Below are 11,017 nucleotides of genomic sequence, written 5' to 3' on the forward strand. Positions count from 1 at the left end.
AGCAATAAAGGTGAGCAACATAGTGTCTGTGGAGTCTGCAGTCAGCCTCCAGCTGCACTGAAGGGATCCGAGGTGAGATTGAAATCCACTCCACAAGGCCATTTGTGATGTGGATGTAAGAATGTGTGATGCCTAATTCATAATGTAGAATGCCTTCAGGACTTGAAGGAATACTGTGCCTCTTGCATTCATCCCAAAACAATATTCAAATTCAATAGAGATGGCAATGAGAAGACAAAGAGGGAGAGTGTTTTGAGTAACTGATGGGTAAGAGGAATTCTCTAAAGGTTTCAAGTAAAGCATCCTTGTGGAAACTAAAGTGGCCATGCTGTAGCTGTGAATGTCTACACGAATTGCTGTCTGTCTCTCCGTGTTAGCCCTGCAATAGACTAGCAACCTGTCCAGGGTGTACTCCATGTCCTCTTCTATGATGGCTAGGATTACCCTCCCACAGTTTAGAAAATAAAGGTTGGAAATTCTTAGAGCAAAATACTACTACAAACCTAATGCATATGTGTCATTAAGCTGCACACAAACAGCTCTGCTCATCAAAGTATCCAAATCCTCAGGCCCAGGCTTAAATAACCACTGATAACATCACTATGACATCATAACAGAGCCAGAGATGACCTAATGCACCTCTTTTGACATTCAGTATAGCCTCCATGTCCACGAAAATCAAATAGACCGACTGTTTGAGCATAATATTGGTTAATTGAACTGCACAGTATTGTAAAACAGAGTTTGATGCATGATTAAGAAGCAATTTACTTAAAAATATATGTTAAAATAACTGATTCTTTTTAAGCTGGTAATATTGATCAGTTCATTGGCTGTGGTTGAAGGAGACGAAAAACAAAAAACACTGCAGGAAACACAGATGCAAGCACACAGTCAGTGTAGAGGAAGAAAAACCAATAATGTCATCATAATAACTGATAATCTATAAAATCTAAACATGCCCATGACAGCAAAGACACTCGGTGGTGGTATGATTGCATTACGAAAAAAGGCGGTTTGCTTTTTTTTCCATACACCAACAGCGGCTCATAAAGCTTTCTGTTCATATTCCAGCGCCTTCACAGTTTGCATGCATTTGACAGCAGATGAGATCAGAAGAATTAAATGATGAATGACTATACTTGTAAAATCTTTTAAAAAAAGAAAGAAATACTGATAATTCATAACAGTAATTTTCGGCATTCTGTATCAAATCACCGCGTACTCCGAGCACTCGGAAGGAGAAAGAAAAAAAAAACACTTCCACGCACACACTGTAATATATTTTCTTCATCTTCTTGAAGCAGAAGCAGAATACTGCCACGTTGCGCAGATAATGATCCCGATGTCAGATGATGCATTGTATCAATTTCAGATGGCTGCTCGGCTCATGCAGAAGGAACGAACAATTAAATCACAACCTTTAATAAAACATAAGGAAAGCAATACAGTATGAAAAAACTCCATCTGCCCACCATAAGGCAAATAATCCCCATCCCACCAACACCATCACCAAAAAAAGTGATGAGAAGTTATAAGTAAAATGTCGTTACTTTAATTAGACTCTGTGGGCTTTTTTTTTTTTTTTGGACTTTGTGCTGTCTGATATTTTCCTAAAAAGTAAAGTTCCTGTGACCCCAAAATGGAGGGTGTTTTCCTCCTCTGGAGTAGTGAGGATGGCTGTGGCCTGCTGCACAAAGAGGCGGCTTAATTAGGCTTTTGTTCATGGAAATGATGAAATACCTTCCAGTAATTATCAGACACAGTGGCAGTAGTGGTCACGCTAAAATGGGAAAACAGCAGAATGCGCTAACCTGCAGCTTCTTCAGGCATACAGTAAATATCTTTCCACTCTAGGTGTTCAAATGTTTCTCTAATTGGTGTGATTCAAACAGCAAGGGTTCAGCTTTAATGAAGCGGAGTGACGAGGTGATAAAGCTCTGCAATGTTAGCGTTACTTTGCTACATTAATGGGTGTGTATCTGTATAATAATCACACACACATACCTGTAGCATGTGTGTGTCGATAAAAATACACACCTCCTCTGGCCCCGGGGCCCCCTGCATTGGCTTCAGGAAGTGTTTATTACAAAAGTTTGCAAAAAGTGTGCATGTTCGCTGATATAGCCACCTACCACTCGTGTTACTGAATTGCATTTTTATTGGATCAAACTTTGCAGATGTCTGCATTACAAGCCTGTTTTGTTTTATTTTAAACTCTAATTTAAAGTTTTGAGGGCAGAAGTTGAGTTTCCACACTTGAAATTTTAAATTCTCCCAGTGTTCTTACTCATAGATGCCAAGGTTGATCTTTTTGACCTTATTACTGTTATTACTAACTCACAGCAGAAATGAGAAAATGTATTGGCAAGATATTCTTACATAAATACACAAAAGACCTTTGCCTCCAAAAATATTATTTAAATCAAGAACGGTCAAACTATGTGTGCATGAAGATGCAGACGTTGCTTTAATCGAAATAACAGTTTTAATGCTAAAATACAATTATGGTTGTTATCCTTGAAATTTTTAGCGAATAAATGTTATGCTTGATTAATTCCTGATTTCTCAAAGAGGGCCAGTGTGCTCAAATTTGGGCATAAAAATAAGTGTGGCACAATTTAAAGAGAAAATAAACAGGTTTACCCACAGTATAAGAGTTACTGCAAGAAGACTTGCAAGAAACACACTTTTTCTGCTATGTTAATTAGTAATTTAAACCATTATATACACACTTTGTAGTATGATATGTTACAGTTTACTGAACTTAGACCCCTAGCATTATATAATGTCAGTGGACAAATTAAAACCAAAAAGATTATCGCAGCACTTTAGCAGAACGTAGGAAAGAGATCAGGGAGAAAAACCATATTGCACATTGACAGCATGTGCAATTACAAGTATTGATCCCCAGTGCTGGAGAATGCATTTCCTCTGTGTCTGAATCTATTAGAAGGTGAAGCTGTTCACCAGAACAGGTGGACAGAGGCCTGGCAGCACATCCCCGACAGAGCTGCAGTGATACCGAACAGGGTTGTGATAAGAGCGACTGGCAGCTGCTTGCGTGAGATTAGCATCTCCAGAGTCACTGATTGTCACCTCTCGCACAACGACTTGAACAGCAAATAAACATTTATCCAAACCATCATATTATTTCACGCACAGCACAGCTAAGTACATTACTAATTCAATAGCTGATGCAGCAGTCACAGCAAAACAGAAATGTTTACAGGCTGAACTTGTGACACGCAGTGGAAAATGTTAACCTGAGAGACTGGAAATTCTTCAAAACAACAGTCTGCTTCAAGTGTCTTCTTCGGGTTTCACATGACTGGAGGGAGGAGAAGTGGCGGGAGTAGTAGGTGAAGGGAAGAGGTGCAGCGTGTTTCTGAGGAGCTACAGAAGGTTTTTCTACTTTAAGCATATGGCTCCGAGACTTGTTTATGTGGGAAGCCCTGAATAATGAATTTATAATGAGAGCTAGACTTTGGACGTTTTGCACTGCTCTCTTTTCCCCACAGGGTAGATGATGTCTAGGTTTTTCTGCCTGATTATGTGGAATAAAGTCAATCGAAATAATAAAAACACAGTTTCACTTCTTTGTCTATTCGGCTCATTAACTAGCACATTTCGGCAATGGCTACAGCTCTGGCAAATCACTTTATTGGAAGACGATACTGATAATGAATAGACTTAGTAAAAAACACACACGCAAAAAAAAGCATTGTGGTCCATTGTCAGTAATTACATAACCAGCACAGATTTACCAGATGGCTGATATTGAAGAGACAAAAAGTTGTTTACTCACATCTTTGGCGCTGCCAGTAAAGATGCCCTGGGAGGGCCAAAGAGCGTGGCTTCATGTTGCACAACATGTATCAAAGTTTTGGGGTTTTTGTCTGTTTATATTTCACCCAAGAACCATTTCTCTGTAATAGGCCCCGTGCTTTCCACATTCTCGGCTTGGTGTATTGTGAATGCTCTAGTTGTGTTGCTGCAAGAAAATTCCACAAAAAGGTTTGATGAATTCTGCTTGGTCTCTCACAAAATATAATGGCTTTGACCACTGACCTGGATTTTCCTCTGTAACTTTGTTCATCCCGTCCCTGAAAACCTCCAGATAAGCGGCCTTCCAGTTGCAACTCTACCCGAACAGTTACATCACCTTAACATCTTTTATAACAACTTTCATTCCAAACTAAAATGCTGAAAAGAAACCATTTTCACTGGTTTCATCTTTATTTTTCATAATATCAAAGAGCGTCTATCAGTGATTAACATCGGAAAGTAAAATCGCTAAACCTCTCTGGCCTTTCATTCCACTTAAAGTAGACTCTGCTGCATTACTTAAATAGACTGTAATCCACAGAGAGAAGAAGTTCAGGGGACATTAAGTTAGCAATACACACGTAATACATACGTAAATCCTGATAATGCTCAGTTATGTCACATATTATGACACAGAAGCACAGTGATGTGACAAGTGAAAAGTGAGGCAAAGAAAGACATAAAGTACTGTGCAAAAGTCTTGAGCTGGAATTAATTTCTTTATATTTCACTTTGAAGAAGTCAGACATTGTCTTGAGTGGTAGTTCTCCAGGCTTCCTGAAAGTCTTTCAGTGTTTTTATTTTGACAAAATTTAAGGGAAACTGGACAAGTGCTGGAAAAACAAATAAAGAATACGCCTGAAAAAAAGAATGTCCATAGCAGGTGGTAGATGACCAATATCAAAAAGTCATGTCCTGAAGAAAAAGGGAAAAATCCAGCAAAGACCTGATGCAGGACCTACGAAAATTCAGCTGGACCATCGGTGGATCCATCAACTGTTTGCTGAAGCCTCATCAGAAATGATCTCTGTGGAAGAGTGCTTGTCAAGGAGACATTCTTAAGGAAGGGAAGCGGGGAGAAAAGGCTGAGTTATGCCAAATTACACAAGAACTGGACCGAAAATCCGTGACAACATGTCTTCTAGAGTGACGAATCCAAGTTTGAAATTCTTTGTTCAAATTGTCAGCAATAAGCTTGAACAAAGGTGGAGGCTCTGGCATGGTTTGGGGCTGCAAATGAGCCAGGGGTTTGGGGGACTGTGTCAAAACTGATGGAATTGTGAATTCAGAAAAGTACCAACAGATTTTTTTATCCATCATGCTTTACCATCTGGAAGGGGTCTGAACTCGGTTGCATTATCAGCCATGGATTGGCCTCCCAGGAGCCTGGGTCGCAACATTACTGAAGCAGTGTGGGACCCAGACAGACAGAGAACAGAACAGAAAGGCAGTCAACATCCAAAGAAGAGCTTTGAATGTCCTTCAAGAAGCTTGGAGAGCTACTTAAAGAAATGACAAGAAAGCTCCCTAAGAGAGTTCAGACTGTGCTGAAGCATAAAGACTGTCATTCCAAATGTTAACTTTCAAGCTCATTAGAATTGTATAAACTGTTTTTCCCTTGTGTATTGTTGCCCAGGTTTCATTAAATCACTGCACCTACTTCCCAAATTATAAAGTCATGAAGTGTGGTTCATGACTTTTGCACAGCAGTGAATATTCTAACAGGACACTTTTTATTTGACTACTTGCTTGTAATCCAATAATAAAACTAACACCACAGTTATATAGCAAATGAATCATCCAGTGTTAATTCCTGACCTAAAAAAGCACCTGCAACTACAACCCAGAGACCCACTATAGATGAGAGTAATTATGGCATGACCTATTTAACCACCTCTGTCAAACATCCGTCTGTCACGTGGAGTCCTGTCTCTCCTGCCTGTGTTCTTTTTTTTTTCTTCCAAAGATCAAATTTGATTTGAAAGACAATATGTTCTCGTAACTGAATTGCAGTATTTTCATTTTATTTTAATCACCAACCGAATAAAAAGATAGTGAGAAACGGGAGGGAAAATGCCCTTCCTGAATAATAGATGGGCTAAATTGCTGGGGGACAGATTATCATTTTAGAAACTGAATTATTGAGATAATTATTGCGCAGAGCAGACCACTGACTGCAAGAGCGGGTCATTGGGGATAAATAAGGTGTGTGTGTGTGTGTGTGTGTGTGTGTGTGTGTGTGTGTGTGTGTGTGTGTGTGTGTGTGTGTGTGTGTGTGAGAGTGAGTGAGTGAGTGAGTGAGTGAGTGAGTGAGTGAGTGAGTGAGTGAGAGAGAGAGAGCGCTTTTCACGTTGAATTCTCACAGATCACCATGAGATAGACGTGTATGATCCAGATGACAGCGGGAGAAACAGGCTGAAACGAAAACATGAAACACGCTCTCCACGTTCAAACGAACTAAACGCGTACACGAGCCGCTCTCTTTGCTCTTGCTGATACTGTAAAGTGGTGGGAGCTGTCCCCGGTGCTGAATCTGTGGGACGGACGGACGGACACACACACACACACACACACACACACACACACACACACACACACACACACACACACACATTATCTCTCTCTCAGCCACAAATTGCTGCAACTTTCTGATCTCTGCATCCACCCGCAGCATGTGTGTGTGAGTGTGTATGTGTGAGAGAGAGTCTTTAGGTGTACCCTAAACAAAACAAAACACAGCTGGCTCTGCTGGCACCCCGCCATGCAAAGCAACACCCCCAACTCCCAAACCACTACCATCTACAAATCAGCGTTTTCCAGATTAATATCACACGGGGAGAAATGACAAACAGCCAAAGCCATGAAAGATTTAACACGTGGGAGTCCGCGAGCGAAATGGGTTTCATCTCTTGAATGTGACGCGGATTCCGGAGCCTTTTAAACGGGGGCAGCGCGACCCCCCCTCCCTTCCCACCGGTTGTGATGCAGTGAGAGCGGCTCTGCGCAGAACCGGGCACGCTGTATAAAAACCTGCCGCACTTGCAGAGACGGAGTACAACAACAAGGGGGACACTGGCGAAAGTCACTGCGGCTCATAAAGCACAGAATTAAAGACGATAATAAATAAAAAGTGAAGCCCGGCGCAGACGGCGACATGCGGGCCGCAAAGAGAGAAATCTGCTGGAAACTTTTTCTATTTTCCTGCGTCTTCTTGGAGAGCTCGTCTCAAGACTTTGGCGGACAGACGCAGTTCATTTGCACGTCCGTACCCAAGGATATGGACATATGCTCGGCCACCTTGCAGAACAGTGTGCCGGGAGAGGACTTGAAGACCACGGTTATGCAGCTGCGGGAGACGGTTTTACAGCAGAAGGAGACGATCATGAACCAAAAAGAGACTATCAGAGAGCTCACCTCGAAGTTGGCTCGGTGTGAGAGCCAGAGCGGCGCAGACCTCGGGGACGCGCGGCCCGGGGGCAGGAGGAAAGAAGCGGGGACCAAAAATACGATGGGGGACGTGTCCAGAGGCCCCGCGGACACTTTGACGCAACTATCACAGACTTTACAGTCGCTGAAGCAGAGATTAGAGAATCTGGAGGTAGGGCTGCAGTTTCCGGGGAGAATATAAACACTTTTGCGTACAGCTCGTTTTGCGACAAATAAGATGGAAAACATACAAAAATTATAATAAAACAATAGGTTAACAAGTCTAGATTCTTAAAATTAATTCGCAGTGTGAACATAAGATGAACATAAAAACATTCTTTGCGTAGGTTAAATTGCTCGTTCAAGTTTACGGCAGTGACCCTCCAAAATAAAATATAATCTGGAATCTGAACCTTTTTCACCTAAATGCGCACTTTTTACCCCCTGACAGCAATTCAGCAGAAGCAACAACTCGGTGCAGGCAAACAGCCTGAAAGACCTTCTCCAAAGTAAAATCGATGACTTGGAGAAGCAGGTGCTGTCCCGAGTGAACGGCATCGAAGAGGGCAAACCCGGACTCCGCAATGAGACAGAGCAGCGTGGGAGAGTGGAGTCCACACTCACATCGCTACACCAGAGGATCACCGACCTGGAGAAAGGTAAGTGGAAAGAGTTGGTGGTGGATTAGTTGTAAGCAATATGGGCTGGGGACTGTAACGAGCAAGCAATCATAAGAAAATTGATTTAAAAAATGGAAAGTCAAGGAAGGGGGGGGGGGGTCCAATCTAGGATAGTGGGCTACATTATTATATATCCGATTTAATGTTGAGCACAAAGCCGGTGGGACAGTGTATATCCCGCAGTTTTCAACTCCCACTCTGGCCAGATTAGACCATTTCAAACATGCACTAAGTGACCTGCCACCGCCATTTGCTCCAAGAGACACACGAGAATTTACAACATCCGCTCACTCGCTCTCTTTCGCTTTTTTCTTTTTCTTTCTTCCTTTTTTCCGGAAGAACCGTCTACGGCGATTTCTGTTAAATATAGTCAATGAGGTGCGGGCAAATATGAAAAGAAGAGATGGCCGTTAACAGCGTTACCACTCCTGTGATGGATTTAGCACGCGAGATTAAAACAAATCTGGCGCGTCACCATTGTGGATTTGTTGTGTAACGTATAATTCCCAGTTAATATTCCCAGGATGTGAGCACTAGGAATGATATATCTGTGTGGGGTAGAACACGTCCTCTAAAACGAGTTCAAGCCTGTTTTCCTGTTTCTTCTACGGCAGGTCAGAGAGAAAACAGGCCGCTGGATAAATTTCAGCTCACGTTCCCACTGAGGACCAACTACATGTACGCAAAAGTGAAAACGAGTTTGCCAGAGATGTATGCCCTCACCGTGTGCATGTGGCTCAAGTCCAACGCCTCCCCGGGAGTGGGCACACCTTTCTCCTACGCAGTTCCTGGACAAGCCAACGAGCTGGTTCTCATAGAGTGGGGGAACAATCCAATGGAGATTCTAATAAATGACAAGGTACGAGAAAAACGCAGGAAAAATCGAATAACACTCGATTTTTTTTTTAGACTGTAAGACATTCTCGTTTCCACTGTAGGTCTGATAATTCCTGCATTTGAACTTTTTAAAGGTAGCAAAGCTGCCATTTCTCATCAACGACGGAAAGTGGCATCATATCTGCGTGACTTGGACAACTCGTGATGGTGTTTGGGAGGCTTTTCAAGATGGTGTCAAGAGGGGGAGTGGAGAAAACCTGGCTCCGTATCATCCCATCAAATCTCAGGGCCTGCTGATCCTTGGCCAGGAGCAGGTAAGCAGTAAGCACAGCCTGGTTTTAATGCTCCACACCTGCCAGTCGAAAGAAGCACCTTTTAAAAAAAATGTTATTTCTCGTGATTTAGTAACACACAACAAATCATACATTATAGTATTTTATGTTGTATTACAACAAAATGTAAGCAGCTGGATAATTTGTATTCATTGAGCCTTAAAAATTGAATACTTTAAATTTGATAAGGTTAGAGCTCATCAAAAAATCCCACTGGATTGGCAAATAAACATCCAAATAGTTAAAGAGACTGTGGTTTCTCTTCACGAAGCAGGCTCATCATCCTTTATTAAATCAAACTGTGTTTGCCACAGGACACGCTTGGAGGAGGGTTCGATGCCACGCAAGCTTTTGTAGGAGACCTGGCAAATTTTCACATCTGGGATCGTAAACTGTCCGTGGGAGAAATTTACAATCTAGCGACATGCAGCAGCAAAGCGCAAGTGGGCAACGTTTTTGCATGGATGGAGACCAGCCTCGATATTTATGGAGGTGCCTCGAAGTGGACATTCGAAGCCTGTCGCCAGCTCAACTGAACTGAACTGCAGGGAAGAGAAGCTCAGTGGTTTTTGCTAAAACCAGTGTTGTCACGGCCTCGGTAAACTCATTCAAAAGGTCAGCCAATCTGAGGAGATTGTGTCAGTGAATAGCGTCTGGGTTGTCATAGATATTTGAAAACATCACTTGTGGGCAGTTTGATAGATATTTTACCAGATTCTCACGTGGGATGGGCCACTGAAAAATAAAAGGGGAGCGCTCCGACACCCTGTGGTGCTTGAATGCGCATCCGGGAGGAGCAGGTGATGCCATTCTAGTGAGCAGAGGTCGCCCTCAGAGACCAAAATGACAGGCCAGCATCAAAAATACAGTAAGAGGTTAATGTAGTTTTTAGAGAACAGATGTCGCACTAGTCAACAAAATGACTGAGTCCTTCATATGTCTTTTTTTCTGTCTCGACTGCCAGCGATTTTCACTGTGAAAAAAGGCCAGGTGGACTTTTGTTTTTTTGAAAGGACTGCGCTCTTCAAGAGGTTACGAACTAGACAACATTGTTTCTCTGTCACTCTTCTTTCTCTAACCACACCTGCTTGACGTGATTTGTCTGAAGAATGATGTATATTTATTGCCAATGTTTGAGCCTGAGTGCCTTGGGCTGTTGAAAAATATCTCAGCACATCCATGATCATTTGCAGAGCGTTTCTGTGTTTGTATTTATTTTCGTGTAAATTATTTTCCAAGGGGGCATTTCCTGTGACACTTTAAATTGAGGAAGGGTCAGATTGCTTATGGTAAAATGCAAATCACTGATGCCAATGGCACATTTTACAGATGCTTGTACTTCAGTCGTAATGTTTCCTGTACAGTAACAGCATGTCTTAACTTCTGTAATGCTGCGTCAGCATCTATGATCTCTGCTTTTACTATTCTACCTTTGGGTTGAGGTTTTATACTGTATTGTTATATGCTTAAAGCATGGCAGCACTGACAGATGAAAAAAAGTTCTAGTTTTTGTAATAAATTGTGATACTTGAATCAAATACAGGTGTACATATATAATTATTTTTACACAAAAGACATAAAAAGTGAATTTTGAAACATTCAATTAACTATTATTTACATATGCTACAAAGTCACAACAACAGTCACCCCGAGGTGCTTTATAGACTCTATAGACTCTAAAATAATACAGAGAAATCTAATGACCCTCTACGAGGAAGCACTTGGTGACAGTGGAAAGGAAAAACTCCCTTTTAAGAGGAAGAAACCTCCAGCAAAACCAGGCTCAGGGAGGGGCAGCCATGAGCACCAAACAACAAAAGCATAACATTTTTCATGTTTAAGATCTACAACTTCTAAAAATATATAACTTAATAAACATGACAGACATTAAATGTTGCCTATATGGTGTATGTG

General features: G+C 41.8%; 1 protein-coding gene across 1 annotated transcript; it reads left to right on the plus strand.

The window, feature by feature from the left end:
* The first annotated feature begins 6,814 nt into the window (after window positions 1–6,814).
* On the plus strand, window positions 6,815–10,641 carry nptx1l (neuronal pentraxin 1 like). The gene is made up of 5 exons (XM_026165428.1): window positions 6,815–7,426; window positions 7,706–7,913; window positions 8,549–8,793; window positions 8,906–9,085; window positions 9,418–10,641. The coding sequence occupies exons 1-5, from the start codon at window positions 6,983–6,985 to the stop codon at window positions 9,637–9,639; spliced, it is 1,299 nt and encodes a 432-aa protein (XP_026021213.1). The 5' UTR covers window positions 6,815–6,982; the 3' UTR covers window positions 9,640–10,641.
* The last annotated feature ends 376 nt before the right edge of the window (window positions 10,642–11,017 follow it).

The sequence above is a fragment of the Astatotilapia calliptera genome, chromosome 4, assembly GCF_900246225.1.
Source record: "Astatotilapia calliptera chromosome 4, fAstCal1.2, whole genome shotgun sequence".
Classification (NCBI taxonomy): Eukaryota; Metazoa; Chordata; class Actinopteri; order Cichliformes; family Cichlidae; genus Astatotilapia; species Astatotilapia calliptera.

Bases quoted from the DNA above. Each gene is read 5' to 3' on its own strand.
- nptx1l (XM_026165428.1), top strand. From the start codon at position 6,983: ATGCGGGCCGCAAAGAGAGAAATCTGCTGGAAACTTTTTCTATTTTCC. The intron at 7,427-7,705 runs GTAGGGCTGCAG...ACCCCCTGACAG, and splicing joins AGAGATTAGAGAATCTGGAG to CAATTCAGCAGAAGCAACAA. The intron at 7,914-8,548 runs GTAAGTGGAAAG...CTTCTACGGCAG, and splicing joins GATCACCGACCTGGAGAAAG to GTCAGAGAGAAAACAGGCCG.